Genomic DNA, 20,820 nt, shown 5'->3' on the forward strand with positions numbered 1-20,820 from the left:
ACAGGGACAACCTCCCTGCTGACATCAACAGCCCCGGGAACTCCATCTTGCTGTCACTGCCAACACCAGAGTGGCCTTCCTGGGCCTCTGATTCTTGATGTCATCAGTGCCTAGTCCCAAGTCCAGGGCATCAGGTTGTAGAGCACACAATGTTCAATCGATGGATGACTGAGTTGATAACGTGTGAATTTAATGAGCACTAGGAACACTGGCTGCCATGGGGCATGGAAAAAACCTCAAGGGCCCAATTCATGTCTTCTAGGAGCTTAGATTTTAAGTGAAGAGCTGCAGTGTACAAAAATTGTTGTTAGGAAGTAATTACAAGGTTCTCCATAACTACAGAGCACAATTTAAGGTGACAGAACATGTGTGCAGCAGTGTAACTGCAGTGCTGTGAGGTAATCTGTACATCGCTGTATAACCAAGGAATAGATGGTACCTGGCAGCTCGTCATCAGTCTTGGGGCACTCTGGTCACCAAAAAGGACATTTTGTAACCTTGTGATCTGAACCAGAAAACCTTCCAGGTTAAAGGCTAAAATGCCTTTGCACACTCTCTCCTAGGAGTGTGGGGAGGGGAGGTGGACTGGTCATGTTGAAAAGTAATGACTAACAATTCAGACAGAGAGAGGGTCCAGTTGACAGAATGCCTTGAATATGAGGCTTAATTTAAATTTTTTCTGACAGGAGGGATTCAAGAGCTGTAAGATCTTTAGCAAGAGAGTGACATTATAAAAACAGCATTTTGAAAAAAATGGTTATCCTTGAGCTTGAGGAAAGAGTAGAGTCATCGCCCACCAGCCAGGAAGCTACTACAGATGTAAAATTACAAAGGCTTATAGTAAGGTGACAGTGGAGAATAAAGGTAAATTTTGAAGATTCTTAAGGAAGAACTGGCAGGTGACTGGCCATGCGGTTGGCAGAGAAGGCAGTCACATGTGATGCTATTTACCAGTCTTCAGAATTGGGAGTGGTAACTACCAGAAAAAAAAGGATGCTTTCCATTTCATTTGCTAAATTTCAGGCATTGCCTAGATATTCAAATGGAGTTTTCCTTTAGACACTAGAAAAATGAAACTGCATAACAGGTGAAGGAGCAAAGCTAGAGGTGTACACTTTAGGGCCATCTGCTCTCAGGTAACAGGGAAAACAAGGAAAGTAAAGGGAGCGAATGTGAAACACCACCTACACTTGATCTATCATCCTTCACCCCAGAGAACACTGTACCAGATAAACTTCAGCTTAGTTAATCGTCAGAAGGCTAGATAAATTGCCTCAATGAGGAAAGCAATGAAAGCCAGTTAACAAGGATAAGACAAAGCATATTTTCTCTCATTAGAAAATGGCCTCCCAGGGCTTTATGTCTAAGATTTCATGTGAGGTCATAAGGATACGTTCAAACAAGATGACTTCACCCTTGCTAATTATCTTTAGACCCCTGGAACCAAAATAGTAACTATTTTGAAGCTATTAAACTATGCCATGGGGTCTGTCATATGGGGGAGACTCTATTTGCTGCTCCTCCACACATGGCAATCTCCATGCTATCCTGTGCTCAGGGCTGGCTTCCTGGGCATAGGGCCTGTGCAGGCACACAGGGCCTGAAGATTGGAAGGGCCCTACACTTGGCTTAATGTTCTGTTATCACAAGCTTGAAATTCTTAATAATTTTTTAACAAGGGGCTCTGCATTTTCATTTTGTATTGGGCCCCACAAAGTTTGTAGCCAGTCCCACCTATACTATTCAAACATAAAAGCTATTTATAATTGACTCATGCTAAACTAACCAACCTCATTCTTGGTCACTGGATCAATTTTGCTTTTACATATTTGATAAAATGAGGCAGGGCTCAAATCTGTCAATTCCCTATGTGTCCGTCGCTGCTGTGAATGTTCTTAACATGGAAGGGCTGTGAGACCATGGTCACAGATGAGGAAGTCAAGAAGCCATAGGAACATCTATGGGAACTGAAACATCTTTATCTGCCAATGCAAATCTGGTACTCAGAGCAACGCTACCACCAGTGGGCTCACTTAAAAATTGACTTTCTAAAGTCTGTAGAAAAGGCCAAACAGGAATCAACTATGTGCACACTTTGATACAAGCGCTATTAAACACATATACCTCATACCATGTGGATAGATCTTAAGTTGGTTCAGGTCCTAAAGGGATTATATGGAAGGGTTAAATGCACATTGACAGAGCTCCCATGAACCACAAGACTCTGATGGGATTTTTATTACACTTCAAAATCAGGTTTTATTTCTTGCACTTAATCACATTCCAGTGCATTATATAACTTGATTTATCCACTGTCTCTCTCTCCTTAGCTCTACCAGAATGTACCCCCTTGAGAACAGACTTTGCTGTTCCCAGGCCTAGAACAGCACCTGACACAGTGAGCAACCCACCCACTCACAATGCGGGTTACTGAAGGTACACACCGCTTCCTAACTGCACTGAATGAATGACTCTGTGGCACCAAGCATTTGGCTGATGTAAACTGGATCACTGTACTTTTTCCTGTGGGACTCAGTGAGATATATCCTTGAATCAAGAGAGTGACCCCTCCTCCTCACCCGGGTACAGCAAGGCATCACTGCCTTCCTGTCCCCGGGAGGGACACAGTCCAGGCAGTTAATGAAGACATCAGCCCTGCTCTGTTACATCTGGAAAAAGAGGCAAAGCCTTGAAGTGAGGAGGATGAAAGGACAGGGTGGAAAGGCTGCCCAACTGCACCTCTGAAGGGTCATCAAACTGGTCCCATGTATCAGCAGACACCCATCAACCTAAGCTATAACCTTTCCCTAGGCCGTCTCAGCAATTCCACACCCATCAGGTGGGCCAGGTGCCTTTCCCTGCAAGAGCCTCTCCTCCCTGCAGCTCCTCTGGGTTTATCATTTGCATCAACGCTTCTCATCAAAGTGACCAAATGGCCTTCTGCTCAGGACTGGAGATTCCTCAAGGGCTTTGAATGTTGACTCTTGACCAGAGCTCCAAGACAGATTGCACCCTCTGTCACACAGACACACTGACAGCTCTGAAAGATGACCTCACCCAACTTTAAATGTATTTCCCATTTCTGGGCCACTCCAGTTATAACACACTAGGAATTAGAATTTACAGTAATTCTATAATTATCTTGTGAACAGTATAGTCACATTGCATTGCACTTTTGCATGTTAAATTTTTTGTGTTTACATTTAAATTTAAAACATACCCCATTTTGTTGCCCTGTTTTACAAAGTCTCATATTTAATAGATCTCAAAAGAATGAAGTGACCACCTAGAGGGGTGGGATAGGGAGGGTGGGAGGGAGGTTGACAAAAGAGGGAAGAGTTATGGGAACATATGTATATGTATAACTGATTCACTTTGTTGTAAAGGAGAAACTAAAACACTATTGTAAAACAGTTATACTCAAATAAAGATGTTAAAAAAAAAAAAAAAAGAATGAAGTGGCCCAGATCTCTCTCAACCTCTAAGAGACCCTGATCCCTTCCACCCCATGGCCCTTCTAATAGAGCTTTTTGCACTTAAATCCTATTTTCAGCCCAATGCCAACAGTGGCCATAGCGGCGTCATCTCCTTGATAGCCACCAGCTGGATGCTTGTTGGATGAAGCTGCTCTTGGCCATTCTCAAGGACAGTGGAGAGCGACGTTTAGTTAAATATATGGCTCTTTCTTTCAATATAGAGCATGCATACACCTTCGTGTACACCGAAACTAGGAAATGTCCACCTAATACATAGATGGCAAGAAAAAACAAACCTATTTTTCATGCCAGTTAACAGTCTGTGAAGGTAAAAAGACTTTTCCAAATTTATTTCTCAGCTGACTTGTGCTTTTCCTATGAAGAAATTAAAAATACGTTAATGACCTATTCTTAGCCTTTTATTCATTTAACCGGTGAAATTTAAATATTGGTAGACTGTAACCAAATGAAGATGACTTTATGGACCTGAGTTAATCCTGCCGGTAGAGACGCTGTCCCCTCAGGAGTTGGTCTGCATGTCACTTTAGCACCACCTGCTGGTCATGATGGTCAGTGTTAAAACAGTGACTCATTCCAATTCCTCTTACTGAATCTCTTGTAAATTTAAATACCACATATGCTTGTGACCAATAATTTCAACATGGTGGCACGGTGTCCAACATGGGTAGTAACTCCCAGGCCTGGCTCCTCAGAACACCAGTGCTAATCAGAGGGGCCTGGGGAAAGGGAGTTCAGTGGCTGAACACGCTTGGGAAAAGCTCTTGAAGGGTCACAATTTAGCCAGCAGATTTCAGGCTCTGAAGAGTTCCTCAGCTAACAAACTGGTTTAATTTTGTGGAGCCAAGTGTTTTCCAAACTCATTTAATCATGGAACTCCTTTTTACACAGAACATCTATTAACATTTTCAAGTACTCTAGGGCTTAAGGTCAGAGGGCATTGAGGCTGTCCCCAAAAATCACAGCTGTAAATGTTTCATTGTATCGACTGCCTGCCTACCCACAAACTAGACAATTTTAAAATATGATTTTTGCTTATAAATAACTTGCCAACAGATTTACACCCTTCACCTCCAAGACACACAGGATGGCAAAGTGACACGTCATCACTATCACTTCACAGCCAAGTTATTTCAAAAAGTGAAAAATCACCCCACCACGAGGCCTCAATAACAAGTTTCCAGCAGTGCTTCTCAAACTTTTCCAGAAAAACACCCCTAGTAGCAAAGAAGGAAAAACTCAGTCCCTGGAATAGGACTTCCAAAAGCAGAACATGTCTCTGAAATCTCAAGCTTTAAAAATTCATGCAAGAAATAGTGACATGTTTGTAAAAGGACAAATGTTCAGGGTTATTCACTGCAGCAGTATTTTTAATAACAAAAGATGAAAAACAACCCAAACATATATCAACAGGAAAGTAGCAGCCATACAATAGAATATACTATATAGTTGTTAAAACAAAGAATGGGAACATTCTCTTCATACTGACATGGAAAGCTCTCCCAGATATTTTGGCATATGAAAAAAACTTGAAACAGAAGTGTGTAATATGCTAGTTTTTATCAGAAGGAGACAAAAATAAGAATCTATATTTCAGAGTCGCTTATAGATGCACAAAGCAACTCTGGAAGGATCCACAGGAAACAAACTGGTTACGTCTTGGGGAAGAGAATGGGAACTCAGGAAAAGGGGGACAAGGATGAGAGGATACTTTTTTTTTTTTTTTTTTTTTTTTTTTTTTTGGTATGCGGGCCTCACTGTTGTGGCCTCTCCCGTTGTGGAGCACAGGCTCCGGACGCTCAGGCTCAGCGGCCATGGCTCACGGGCCCAGCCGCTCCGCGGCATGTGGGATCTTCCCAGACCGGGGCACGAACCCGTGTCCCCTGCATCGGCAGGCGGATTCTCAACCACTGCGCCACCAGGGAAGCCCGAGAGGATACTTTTAACAGTACAGCTTTTTATATTTATTGAGCCATATAAATGTGTAACCTATTAAAATTATAGTAAAAATTCAAAAATTATGCAAATTTTTAATTCTAATCCATGACATTCACACTTGTCCTAATTATTTTTTAATTACCCATATATTTTCACAATAGTAAAACTAAATCCATATGTAAACTCCTGCTTCGTGGGTCATCTGCGACACCATATGTATGGTCCAGTGTGAAAGGTATGGGTTCAGGCCATTTAAATCTTGTGTAAATATTTAGCCTTCATTTCATTTGGAGAACCAACATCAACACAAAAAAATCTTGAAATGCTACTAAAAAATGCTTGCTGAACAGTTTGGGATTTTTATCTACAGGCTGGGGTTTTTAACCAGGGAAAGGTTAACCCCAGCATCTTAGAACTCTTATGCTCAAAATCAGTACTAACCTACCTTTGGTAAGTAAGAAAGTGACACCACACTGAGATGGTGCCCAGAGTGTGAATCTCACAGACTTCTGCCCATTCTCCAATGCCAGTGAGTCCAGGGGCAGCCAAACCCCAAAGGCAAACCTCTGCCTTACAGCCAAAGTAATTGGAATTTCAAACTCTCCAATTATTTTCAACACATTTTTAAAAGCTTGGTGATTATTTTTTAAATTAATCAGTCTGGCTTAAGTCAAACAATTTCCTATTATATTTCCTTAATAGAAAAAATAATTAGGCTTCTTTTGGTTACACTTTCACAACACTTTTTAAAAAATTAATTAACTAATTTATTTATTTTTAATTTATATATTTTTGGCTGCATTGGGTCTTTGTTGCTGCGTGGGTTTTCTCTAGTTGCAGCGAGCAGGGGCTGCTCTTTTTTGTGGTGCACAGGCTTCTCATTGTGGTGGCTTCTCTTGTTGTGGAGCATGGGCTCTAGGCGTGCGGGCTTCAGTAGATATGGCACGCGGGCTTCAGTAGTTGTGGCTCGCGGGCTCTAGAGTGCAGGCTCAGTAGTTGTGGCACACGGGCTTCATTGCTCCGCGGCATGTGGGATCTTCCCAGACCAGGGCTCGAATCAGTGTCCCCTGCACTGGCAGGCATATTCTTAACCACTGCACCACCAGGGAAGCCCCACAACACTTTTATTAAAATGCTTTTTATATAACATACGTGAAAAACATATGGCATTTCTTTATATGAAAGATATGGGCTAAAAAATAAATAAAACACAACTCAGATATAACTCTAATGCAACAAGCAAACGTAGCATGACTAATGTCCATAAAATGTACTATAGGTACCTAGTGCATTTTATTCCAGAAAAGATATTCTAAGGACAAGTTTTGCATCCTTGTTTACCTCCTAGGAGTGGTTTAATAAACCAACAGCGCTATGAATGTCTCCCAAATTCTCTCAAACTGAAATTTTATTTCTAGGTGTAAATAAGGCCAGAATGAAAAAGACAAACAGCGTGAAGAGATAAGCAGTGCAGCGCAACCAGCAGGGAGTCATCTGCTACTGCTTTCATCCACCCTGGTTCCATTTCAGAAGGCTGTTCTCTCTGGGATCCCTCCAGAGAAACAAACAGGCAGTGGGGACCATGAAGACTTAAAACTCTACTGCAATCTCCTAATGATCTGTTGGATATTCATGAGGTGCAGAATGATTCCACCTCTAGGTTTTATTTCAGATGTAATAATGAGTTATGAATAATTGATCTCTAGGTAATAAATTATTCAGGTAGGCACACAGTTTCCAAGGAATCCTGGAGAGTCTAGCTAATGGCCTAAGACGAGTCAAAGGCAGCTGCCGAGGGGACATCCCACAATCACCCTACACAGCAGAGGCAGGGTAGTCAGGGCCTCCCAGCGTGGGCTTTTCAATGAGTGGGCCATATTAATGCCTTCCGAATTAGTATAAATTGCAAGTCCCCACAGGGCACTCCACTGTCTCTCCAATGTATGAAACACTGAGCCCTGATCGCTTCATTCATCAGACCAGGATATTTGTTATCAGCTGAGTACAACCTCTGCTGCTGAAACTAGTGCTGAACTGAAAAACTGTGTACGTATGTGAACACACACACACATACATATATATACACTGTGTGTTTATGTGTATATATACATATATACGTTTATGTATATATATACACATATACATTTGTGTATATATACACATATACATAGTTTTTGTGTTGATGTACATATATGCAAAGACATACATACACACAGGGAGTTTTTATGATTGTGCAGGGCTAGCAAAATAATGCTAAAATAAACTTTATCTGGAGGAAATTATCTACTGTTCTTGGTCTTCAAACCCTGTTGAATATACCTTACCCCTTCTGAGCTCAAAACTCAACTTCTTGAAAGATAGTAAGGCTTACTTCAGGTTTGTGTCAAGTCCCATCTTTATCAAATACCCAAATGCTTTATTTCCTAAGTAATGTTAAACTGCCTTGCAAATAACACCTGTCATTGGACCTTCTTATAATTTTCATTTCTAAAACAATTCTAAAAATTACAGAAATTATTAAGTTAGAGCTCAATAATCATTGTACTGAAATATCTTTCAAAGAGCACATGAAATAAAAGCAGCTGATCGCCAAACTGCAAATCTAATTATTGTAAAAACTGCATTGGCTGATCTTGCCCCCAAACCCACAATATCTGTACTTGTGTGAGGCCCATGAGATGGAAGACGTAGGGAGACAAGGGAGAGAAGAAATGAAGGGCTGCCAATCTTCCTCAAATCTCTCCTGAGGGAAGGCAGATATAGCTACATTAAGTTTTTAGAGGTTTCTCCAAACTCAAACTAATAGAGAAGTGGAAACATCAATCAAACTTTAATTAAAATGCTGAGTGCCAACTGCATATGGGAAGTTGAGAAAACTAACACCCAAACACATTCTAATCAAAGCTGCAATATTCCAAATTTTCTACTCTTAGAAATTTGGAAACCTAGAATATATGAATTTAACCTTCCTTCCTCACTTGCTCAATAAAGGTCATGAAAAACAAAGCCTATGATTTTTCTCTGATCTAAAAACAAGAAGATTGATTGGTCTGAACCCAAAGATTAAAAAGCAACATTACGCTTAAGCTACCAAATTTCATAATGATTATCACTAGCAACTACAAAATCAACCAGTTTAACCACCTTAGAGGTTTCATATATCACGGTCCAAGGTTCACATTCCCTAAACACATTTATTAAGGTATAATTGGCATTGATACACCCCACATATTTAAGGTATATAATCTGATAAATTGTGACATATGGATATGCCCAGGAAACCATCTCCACGTGGAATCATGACAATGAGCATGCACATCAGCTCCAAAAGTTTCCTCATGCCCAGGGTTTGCTTTTTCAATAACTAAAATTTGGGGTGGATTTTTCACATGATTACTAAATAGTAGCACTGCTGTCCTATTAAGTATGTTCTACAACATGTCAAAGGTTTCATAACTGTTCATTCATACTTACAATTATCAGGTAACAGGGGCTATGAAAGCAGCTGAGAAATAAAAAGTGATTGTATCCGTGTTAAACTACGGAATAGAAATTCAATTTCATAGTATTTTAAAGCAATGAGGTCACATAATACTAACTGCTTATTTTTAATACTACATGAAATTATTTATACAATGCACAATTAGTGTAGTACACAAGCTACTTTTAGAAATCTTTGGTATTAACTATATCTATTGATATTTCCCATATAAATTTACAAATCACTAGTTCTGGAAATGAAGCTTAGGAATAACTGACCAAGAAGCTAATAGTAACATAAGTGTTATTGTTTTTCTCCCGTTGACTTTTAAGTCACCTACGTCATGCTAAGTTCACTATTTAGATATGGATGTCATGGCAACCAAACTTTTTCCCCAGGAAAATCTGCTCAAGAGTAATAAAGTAAGCCAGAAACTAATTTTAACCTGAGAGTTTTCTGCCTTCTCATTTCTTTGACGATTAACTTATGAACCTCATTTTCCAAGTTATTTAAAGGTGGATGTTATCACAACTCAAATTTTCAGCTCAAAATATTAGAAAGGTGGGTACTAGCCAAAACTGCCCATACCTCCTCCCAGGTCAATGCATGTGTCAAAAAAGGAAGTGGACCAGTTTAGAAGGGAAAGGACTGGGAAAAGAAGATGCCCCTCAGATGGTCCTGCAGGAACAAGTGACAGTACAGGGAACTGCCCACTGTGTGGCAGGCCCAGCACTAGTTGGCTTGTCCCGCCAAAAGCTGTTGGAGGAAAGGATCTCCCAAGAAAGCCGCTTGAACAGAACCAAGAACAAGAAGGGCTAGTTACAAATTATACTCAACGGTGTCATGCTTGCTTTGGCATCAAGAAACTAAAGTTAGCCTGAAAAATATTGGATTTGGTCATCGAGGTTCCTCTGGAATCTATCAAAAATCACCTCAGTCTTTGCTATAACACATCTTGCCAGAAAAAAAAGTCCTTTATTTGTTAGGGGATAAAAACTTCAACTGTCCTATGCCCATAAAGTTTTGTTCTTGAATTTTGTACATTCATCCTTAAAGTATTTTATTTATTGAATAAATGAGACAAAAATCACGTTTAAAGTAATAGGCTTACACAAATCTCCTGTTTTTAAAACTTGGGGTAGTCAACAATGACAATGTAAAGGGACCAGCATATCCAATTACATTTAAAAATTATTATTTACTAAAATAGCTTAGATATTCCTCCCCCCCATCTCATACCCTTATGAAGAATAACATTCCTTATTTCCTGGGGGTATTATTCAGTGTTAGCAAAACCATTAGCTTCCCTACTCACAAATCCACCAAAACAATACACTGGAAGAATAGAGTGGGACAAGGAAAGATTTTAAACAACCAGTCTGAAAATCTAATAAATATACTATAGTAATTTATCTACACTCTTTTCCTGTCAACAGTCGTATTTTAAATAAACCACTTTTGTTTTCTTTCAAACAATAGTAATGTAAGAAAAAAGCATTTTAAAAAAGACTTTTCGTGTGTTGTCTTCCTTCTAAATGCTTCTTGGTGATTCAGTCTTCAAGTAGGCTTGTTTGGCCCCATGCCCAAGCCAAAATGAAATGGAGGGTTTCCCTGCATCCTACTCATCCTAAAATATTTTATTTATTAGTCATCTCTCATCCGTAAATATTAAAAACTAGATAAAAAGCTCATTGCTTCTTTTATGCTAATACATGCAGCAAAGCAGCCTCAGGAAGATGTAAATCATTTACCCCAGAATGTCAACCTCATTACCATGATTGAGGTAAGTCAGTGTGCACCCCGCCTTCTCTTCTCTCCTTTTCCCTTCCAGCTCCCAACCCTTACATGCTGCAAAATTGCCAGAAGCTCAGAGGCTTGAGTTACTGCAGACCAAGAACTGGCAAAGCCTGAAGTGAAGTCTAAGTTCAAACTTACCCTGTCCGGATTTACCTAGGTGGAACCTACACACAATACTCTCCAGAACATGAACTATTTTAATAGAGATTTTAAGATGCACTCATAAGTTCTATTAAAAGACTGAAGATTTTAAGGGGAAAAAGACATGATCAGTACAATAAAAAAAAACTAAGAAAACTGTATTTTCTGGTAGAGAAAAATAGAAAGAAATCATTAGTTTCCTCCAAATTGCCTTCATAACTCTCCACTGCATAAACCACTGAATCTTATTAAATTAACTCAGCCCACTCAATAACCCAATTCTACCATGACAGATACCCACTGGGGAGAACTCCTGGTCATACTATAGAAATAACAGCTTTAATAAGAGTGCAGAGAACAGGCTCAAATCTGGACTCATTAAATCTACTGTTTTATTTAGAATGACTCAAAACTGAAAGTAAGGATATGTTAAAATAGTTAAGTAAATCAGACAGAAAATCCATAAATAGGTGTTAGTAGGTGCATAGGTGTTAGCAGGTGCAAAATATAAACAGTAGCTTTGCTGAAGGCTATCTGCTATTAAATAGCAGAAATTACTGTCACATTCTGAGTCACTGAAAGCTGTTTCAAATAGTATAAAATCTATGCATTCTAGTTAAGAACTATTACTCATTTTTAACTATTTTTGACACTGGTAAGCTACTATGATCAATTTATTAATTCTCTAAGAGGAAATAATGTCCTTTTTTGTAAACAGTGAAAACCTATACACAGAAAGGGAGGCTTTTTAGTTCATTCCTTATAATATGAAAACTGATTTCTCCATTTCTCAATGTGTCAGAAATGAACTTGAAAATGGATGAAATCCTTTTTCTCTAATTACAACTGAGCATCTGAGCAAATGTGGCCATAATCCATAACTGGCTCAAATATTCTTCAACTGAATGCACAGAATGCCCATCACTTCTCAGTGACTGAAGCTCAGTTATTCATTAGTTTTCCAGACTTATACCATTGACAGAAAGGATATGATGAAACAATCATTACATCAAATCTCTGAGAATGCAAGAAGGCAAAATAGTGTTTTACTTCTACTTCAAAGAGAGTACCAGAATCTACATATCCAACAAGAAGGAGCTAAATGATATTAAAGCCATATGGTGGACTATTATGCAGGCATTTTATATGATGCTTTTAAAAATATTCGATAAGATGGGAAAATACTTATATTTTAGTGTTTCCAAAAAAAGATGCAAAATTATATATACACTGAATGGAAATGTTCTCCCATCCTTTTGCCTACCTAGTTCAGTGGTTCTCAAACTGCAGTCCTCAGGCCAGCAGCAACAGCTGTTAGAAACGCAAATTCTCAGGCCCCACCAGGACTTGCTAAACCAAGAAGTTTGGGAGTAGAGCCCAGCAACCTGTGTTTTAACCTGCCTTCCAGTTCTGATGCCCAATAATGCGTGAAAACCACTGGCTAGTTCCTAATCATTCTTGAGGTCTCAGCTGAAACGGCACGTTCTCAGGGAAGCCTTGCCTCACCAAAGCTCATCCTGCCATCTTAGACAGGTCTGTTGTACCTATAGCAAACAAGACTTTTCTTTCACAATACTTAATGGCAGTTTGTAATTATTTACTTTTATGATCATACAATTAGTGTTTTTCTCTCCCACTAAAGTAGATACTCTCAAGCCTACCTATACATTCAAATCACCTGGAAGCTCTCAAAAATCCAGATTCCTGGGGTGTGGTCCAGTTAAAACATAACGTATTGGGGTGTGACTCAAAGGTGTATTTTTAATATTGTTATTTTACTGTTCAGCCACAATTGAGAACCCACCCAAATCAAGCTCCTTAGAGAGCAAGTGACCAGAAAATGGGGACCAGATTTGTTGAATGAGTATGTGAAGTTTCTTTTACTTTTATTTATTATGTGGATTTTTTTCAAACTTGCACGTGGTATAAAATTCCAAACGTACAAAAAGGTTGCAATGAGGGCTTCCCTGGTGGCGCAGTGGTTGAGAATCCGCCTGCCGATGCGGGAGACACGGGTTCGTGCCCTGGTCCGGGAAGATCCCACATGCCGCGGAGCAACTGAGCCCGTGAGCCATGGCCGCTAGGCCTGCGCGTCCGGAGCCTGTGCTCCGCAACGGGAGAGGCCACAACAGTGAGAGGCCCGCATACCGCAAAAAAAAAAAAAAAAAAAAAAAAAAAAAGGTTGCAATGAAAAGCAAGTCTCCTTCACTCCTCGTCCTCAGTCTCTGAGGCAACCACCATGACCAATGCCATATGTTTCCTTGAAGATTAAATAAATGTCTGTCAGTGCTTACAGAAAAGACCAGAAGTTGGATGGCAGGATTACAGATTTTCCTGCTTTATGCACACCTGCACTTTTTGTAAAACATGTGCACATTACCTTCAATATTGGAAAAGGAGGTAGCCCAGGGTTACCTGTATGCACGTGCCTCTGGAGCTGTTCAGCAGACACACACTGGCGCTGAGGGTCCCCAGGAAAGCAGTCACTTGGAACGATGTTCTCTGCTATGAAGAAGAGACCCTTTATCTGGCTAATCAAATAACTTTGTTCCACCTATTTTGTTTTAGTTATATTTTCACGTCTGATTAGATATTCAGCTTCTCCAGACTCACGCCAGAAAATGGTGGAAAGGTACATGAAAGGAGATACTTATTCATTCTAGGTCCAGAATTAAGAAGTGGCATCATGATTTATAGATTCATCTTAACTGAATTTGGTTAACATAAGCCCCTCACCAAGACTGACCATCTCGAAGTATATTAAGATGAAAAGCTGAGGAATGGATCCTAATGTGGTGGCTTAACCGTGGCTCTGTCCTTCAAAAGCCCTGACTCCCACCCCGCCCCACCCCTGTTGGTGGCTACTGCTCAACACAACACTTTGGAAATGGGCTGTAGGCCTGAGATGTCCTCAGAAGGGACTGGGCTGAGGAGAGCCATTTCGCTTTACAGTAAAGGACCCAGACTGTTGTGGGTTTTTTTATTACCTCTTTATAACTTTTCACCTCCTTCACTCTTAAGGTCTAAGGCCACTCCTCTCTTGCTGTCAGTGTGACTAATTCTATCAGCAGCCCCCAAACCCCTCTCCTCCATGTTGTCTCCATGGCTGGGTGGGAAATCTCCTTGTTAGGACTTTTAAAAATCCACTCTAATACAGGCCCGAGAGCTCTCCTGGGAGGCAGGGTCCTAGGCCTCAGTGTGTGAGCTTGAGGACACTTCTCTAAGGAATTGGTGGCCTTTCCTATTTAAGATCCTCATACTGGGAAGAAATGTCCTGTGGAGAGAGAAAGTATTTCCATGTTAACCATGTTGACCATATGTAGGCAAAGACCAAAGTGTAGGTGCACAGTTAAGGGGGGAAAGAATGAAAGCTCTTACATAATGTACAGATACCAGTAAGATAATGACCATATGTAGCTAAAAGGGAGCTGGGCAGTGGCCGTTCCAACATCTCTAAGAGCAACCTGCCACACAGATGCTAAAGCACTGCACTGGCTGCTGGTTGTTTTATGTATGTTAATTCTGCCTCTCTTCTACACTGGAAGTTCCTAAGGGCCAAGTCTTGTATCCTACTGCTTCAGTTTCCTCTCTGGTACTCAGTCCAAAGGAAAGGTTTATTACATAAATTGTATTAAATACTTGAGTTGACAAACTAAAAGACTAGAGCAGAAAATCAACTTCACATAATAATGCCACTGTATCTTAAGTGTGATTAAATTTTTTTAAAACCAGCATCCTATGCTGATAAGATTAATGTTGAAATTCACCAACTGTGACCATGATTGTGTATTTTAATCATGTACAAATAATAATATAATTCAGGGTAAGCCTATTTCCTTAACATCTCTTTTCTATTAAATTACACACAGTATGCTAAGGGCCAAAGTAACTTCCTAGCTTATCAAAATCTTGTAGGTTTGCTTAATAAAAAATTGACAGCTTACAGATATATGGAATCTAAAAAAAAAAAAATGGTCATGAAGAACCTGGGGGCAAGACAGGAATAAAGACGCAGACCTACTAGAGAATGGACTTGAGGACACGGGGAGGGGGAAGGGTAAGCTAGGTCAAAGAGAGATTGATAGTGTATATATGGACATATATACACTAGCAAATGTAAAACAGATACCTAGTGGGAAGCAGTCGCATAGCACAGGGAGATCAGCTCGGTGCTTTGTGACCAGCTAGAAGGGTGGGATAGGGAGGGTGGGAGGGAGGGAGATGCAAGAGGGAAGAGATGGGAACATATGCATATGTATAACTGATACACTTTGTTATAAAGCAGAAACTAACACACCATTGTAAAGCAATTATATGCCAATAAAAATGTTTAAAAAAACCTGACAGCTTAACAAAAATATAAAATTATGAGCTAGAATTAGAATAATCTTTAGGAATATGAGTTAACATTATCACACCTTCACATCCATTAGTCCAGAGTTTCCATAATTATGAAAGAAAATATTCCCAAATACTGTTTTATGAATTTCATGACACAGAATATAATAAAGTAAAAACCTCTCTCATTCACTAATCACTATAAGTTTAATTTTATTCTAATGTGATAAGTAAAAAAAGAATACCAGAAATATATATTTTTAAAATAAATTTATTTATTTAATTTTGGCTGTGTTGGGTCTTCATTTCTGTGCGAGGGCTTTCTCTAGTTGCAGCGTTTGGGGGGCCACTCTTCATCACGGTGCACGGGCCTCTCACTATCGTGGCCTCGGCCTCTGTTGTTGTGGAGCACAGGCTCCAGACGCACAGGCTCAGCAGTTGTGGCTCACGGGCCCAGTTGCTCCGCGGCATGTGGGATCTTCCCAGACCAGGGTTCGAACCCGTGTCCCCTGCATTGGCAGGCAGATTCTCAACCACTGTGCCACCAGGGAAGCCCCAGGTATTTTTATGCCAAAAAAAAAAACCCCTCTCTCGAAACATACATTAATGAAGTGTAATGCCTGTGGCCTTTTTTTTAATTTCATAGCGAATGAAGAAAGTCAATAAAAATGTAAAGGGATGTGGTATTTACATTGTAATTAAAATTCACAACATAATAGTATATGAAAAATGTCGATGGTAGAGTGGTGCCCTCAAGTGGCAGAGTGATAAATTGCAACTGTCTAACGGGAAAGTTCTTTGATTAATTAAATCTGAAGCGCATATCGCCTGGACCTAAGGTTCACAGGGGCTGGTAACAAGTGTCCTACAGACCAGCTGGGGCTCACGGTCTACCTAAGTCCCTCCTTTAACAAGGGTACCACGGGGTAGTCTGGCATGTAAAGGTACCATACACTTTCCTTATTATCTCAAAAGGTTAGGGGTGTGTCTACAAAATGTGAAGTCAGGTCTACTCTGATCTGTTAAGGGAACAGCATTCATAACATTACAGAAATCTTTTTAGAAGGTATTTTCTCTCCAGCCCTTAACCAATTTCCTATGTTCATGGCCTAGTATGGAAAGCCGAATTTAAAACCTTACCTAACCAAATTGCATGAAGAATGGGTGGTGCTTACTGAGGTGCTTTGATCACAAACCAAAGGTTCACCTGTCATCATCACTCTCAGGAAAGGATCCTAAAAATATGAGTTTAGTTTCCTGCCTCCGTATATGCATTAAACACAACAATCGCTGATGAGCTGCTGCCTTACACAGCTAAAAGGTCAACATTCTGAGGACCAGTTTTCTTCCAGCAGCTATAGAGATATGAAAGAAGAGATGAAAGAAGAGATGGCAACAGAAGCGTTACAATCTCAAGAAAGATCCTAGAAGGTTTTAAAATCACATACCTGACATCACATTGCTTTGCTTGGGAGAATTTCCTCTCTTAAAAGTGTAATGTTGGGCTTCCCTGGTGGCGCAGTGGTTGAGAGTCCGCCTGCCGATGCAGGGGACGCGGGTTCGTGCCCCGGTCCGGGAAGATCCCACATGCCGCGGAGCGGCTGGGCCCGTGAGCCATGGCCGCTGAGCCTGCGCGTCTGGAGCCTGCGCTCCGCGATGGGAGAGGCCGCGGCGGTGAGAGGCCCGCGTACCACAAAAAAAAAAAAAAAAAAAAAGTGTAATGTAAAAAGAAAAGCTTCCATTTAGTAGAGAGTTCCAGTTGCAGTTATTGGGTGGTGTCTAAGAAAACTGAAGCTCAGATTAGGAACCTGCATAACCTTAATCTCAGTTAAGAACAAGACTGGCTTTACTTCCTGACCTGTTCACCTTCAAAGCCTGTGGTCTTAACCCATGACCCTGTACTGCCTTCTTTTGAACATTCGAAGATTTTGTGAGCAGCCATATCCATGATTCTTCATGATTTCAGCAGTTCTAAAAGTCAAACGTCTACAAAAGTAGGCAGGTAGTGGAAAGGTGTAAGAAACGGTGAGGAGTGGCGGGTACATGGTGAATCGGAGAGGAGTCCAGGGTCTGCCTAAAGAGGGCCACTGCCTGCAGCTCCAGCCCACACTGGCTACACAGGCGGCAGTGTTAGCAAATATTTTGATGTTTTTCAAGAGAAGATGAAAAGCTCAATGAAAGGGACCCATTTTTAACTACTGGCAACTAATTTAGATTTAAAAAGAAACAACTCTGCAAGCCCAACAAAAGACATCTGAAAGTTGAATGTGACCAGTACGTGATATGTTGTAGAGATTCTGATGATGAATGATTCCTGTCCAAGAGATTTTAGACTAGACCTTTGGTATCAAATGATTTGTCAATTATCCTCACTACTGAATTTACTCTACACACCTAGGCTTCGTCTGCCATCTTCAGCTCGTCATACGTCCTAAGATGAGTTCAGGTACAGTGAAGGTCACTAACAAATCACTTCCCATTCAACTGGCCCCAGCCCCCTCATCTCTCTCATTCTCCTCCCGCCTCCCTACACACACACACACACACACACACATACATCCATTACCTCAAGTCTGAAGCTTTCAAGTTTGGTCTTCATACATCTTATGTCACATCCCTTTAATCAAGTTTTTTTTCCTATTCTCTTAAATTCTTCAGATTCCTCATTAGTTGAAGAAACCAAAATTGGATACATTCTTTACATTATGATTTTTATAACTCTTGGGTCACATTTAGGCCTTACTCTTAATGTTTCCATAAAGGGTCTCTAGTAATTTTCATAAATTTATCATCCTGTTCTAAACAGCTGGAAGAGTACCTCTAGGATTTAAGGTAAAAAATGATTTTTTGGTCGAAGTCATAAAGCATGCTCAGGACACCAGAAAAGTGCCAGCATTATTCCCATTCTTCACATAGGAATTTATCAAAAATTATGAAGTCTAGATAACTACTTTTTAAAATTCTGGACACAGAGACCATTTAAAAGGCTGATTTTTAAATAAAATAGTAGCATCAGTAACATTTGCTTTCATAGTTCCTATGACATATTAACAAGTAGAAAAGTTTATCACACTGATTTTAAATCCACAGTCCTATGGGCAAAAGCTGGAAGAATTTAGAGTAGCCTTAAAACCTCTGAATAAAAGAGTAGATTATGGGATGGAAATCTGTTCTTCTCAAAGGCTGATTTCTTGGATCACTCTTCCTTCTCCTTTCTCTTCCTCCTGTGTTTGACGTAAAAGTTTCTTATCCTAACTTCAGTTCCAACTAACTTTTCACTGCAGCAAATTCAAACAACTTTAAGCTAAAAATGAAGATTCATCCTTATTTGTAAGAGATGTACTGTCCAACAACATTAGAGTTTTTCTCTACCATGAAAGTTTATAGGGTTTGATTAAAATCAAAGGAAAAGAAGTAACAAGAGGGTCATCAATATAAGATAATTTTAGATGGGAGCCCCTGTTTGGTTTAAATGTCTAATTTGAGGGCTGTATGACTACAAACTTTGAAAACCTCCTCCATGGGAAAAAGCCAAGCAAAGTCAATACCGTATTTCCTTCAGTACACTCTATTCACCTCAAATGTGAATTACCATCGATTTGTATTTCCTAACATTTCTAAAAATGCAGTCATTATAAACAATTCTTATTTTCTCATTCAAGTCCCAATCAAGTTAAGTGGAAGCAAGGCTGTAATTGAGACTTTGGTACGCATAAAAATCTTACTTTCACATAATCTACCCCATTTCCCTACTCTAGATCACTTGGGTACTTCACTCACCTGCTGAAATGCCTTTAAAAATCTCATCTGAAGACATCATTCAAGGAGATTTTCTATCTCTTACTAAATTCTTAGTTTAATGCAAAAAGCAAAGTAAACAGTACTCCGTGTTTTTAATCAGCTAAGAGCTGCACACACACAGCAGCCAACTGAAGATTTGCATGAAGTGTTTTTTACTTACAATTCCTCTCGTTTGGCTTTCTTGTCTGACACTAGATACACGGTTCCAAAAGTTCCACTGCCAAGTTTCTGTTGAAGCGTGTATCTTCTTGCGATCAAGGGCTTTGGACACGTGGAAACAGCTATTGATCCACTCACACACTTAGCAGCTCTTCAGAATTTCAGCATTGCTCCAAACAAGAGAGAACTGTTCGTCTGCTTATCGAAACTCAACAATGCAAGTCTCCTAGGAGATGGTCAAATGCATCCAAGTAGTGTCAGTCAATGCCTTAAAGAGGAAAAAATCCAGTGGTCAGGTCTAACGGGTGCTGAACTATTCCTAACAAAAAGTGTAAGTTTCTGACAGTGATACCTGTACTTTGATTAGTGGACTGATTGGTTAACTTTAATTGAGAAAATGTTAAAAGGTAGAGATACTGCAGATTCCAATAGAAGGCAGTCTTTCACAAAAACAGAGCCTTCCCTCAGGCATCTAAATTTGGCAAAACTGAGTAACAGTCAAATTTCCCCAAATTCTGAGATTTATTTATGTTTTCCAATCAATAATCTGTTTAAGATTTTATACTCCCTACCTACTTCTTAAAAAACATCCAAGTACAAGAACTTTACAATTTCCTAAAATCTACATATCTGCATCAAGCTTTATGTATTCTTTCTTCCCACCTTACATCTATTTTGATTAATAAATGGTGAGTTAGGATTAAACGAGAAATTAGCATGTTGCTGGTTTCTTTCGATTTTTTTTTCTGTAGACTTTAAACCATGATATTTGCATTTATTAGATGTGAAGAGGGATATGGATTCGAAATGAATATTTTCCCATCCTAAGTAAATTCTGATCCAATTTCTGAAGTTTTTATTATGCACACTGTATATAGAGTAATCTCCCTGGATTGGAAACAAGAAGTGTCACAAATGCAGTTCAAATCTAAAATTGTATTTTAATGTTAGCTAAACATAAATTTGTTATAGGTAAATCTGTAATTCCTCAAAAAGCTATAAATGTACAGCGGAATTATGAAAGGTAGGACTGTTTCATATGAATATGTGCATGGTAAAATCACTTTTATTTCATCAAAATGTAAAATATTTTGTTAGTAATTATGAAAAGTGGGTTTTATTTTAAATCTATAAGAAAAACATGATTTTAATAACTAAAGAGAACAGACTGTGTAGTACAGGGAACTCTATTCAATGCTCTATGGTGGCCTAAATGGGAAGGAAGAGGGGCTATATGTACAAATGTGGCTGATTCACTTTGCTATACAGCAGAAACTAACACAACATTGTAAAGCAACTATACTGCAATTAAAAAAAAGGAAAGAAAACATGATTTTAAATTGAAGACTGTGCTCTGGAGTCAGGTCAGTCCATATTCAACAATTCCAAAGCTATAAGACAAAAACCTATTGTGCATAATGACAAAACAAGATGCTATCTGTGTATTTTGGGGTACATGGCCAGCGGGCTTCATCATGGTGGTGGCCAATTACATATATCCTTGGAACAGAACATAAACAAGGAAATGTCTATTTACAGCATTTCCCTTCTTGAAATAATGTATTAATCAGTTAAGTTTCACCTAATGTCAGTGAGAAGGAAAACTAGTAATCAGAGAAGGAAGGAAAGGAAGAAGGGAGGGAGAAACCAAATCACCTAAGTGGCTATGTG

General features: G+C 39.5%; 1 protein-coding gene across 1 annotated transcript in view; it reads right to left on the reverse strand.

The window, feature by feature from the left end:
• Positions 1–19,317, reverse strand: part of NEK11 (NIMA related kinase 11) — a 240,650-nt gene extending 221,333 nt beyond the window's left edge. The window contains 1 exon segment of the mRNA XM_067033804.1: positions 19,151–19,317. Within this exon segment, the coding sequence (XP_066889905.1) occupies positions 19,151–19,317 (167 nt within the window).
• Positions 19,318–20,820: the final 1,503 nt, after the last annotated feature.

This window comes from Kogia breviceps, chromosome 5 (assembly GCF_026419965.1).
Source record: "Kogia breviceps isolate mKogBre1 chromosome 5, mKogBre1 haplotype 1, whole genome shotgun sequence".
NCBI lineage: Eukaryota > Metazoa > Chordata > Mammalia > Artiodactyla > Physeteridae > Kogia > Kogia breviceps.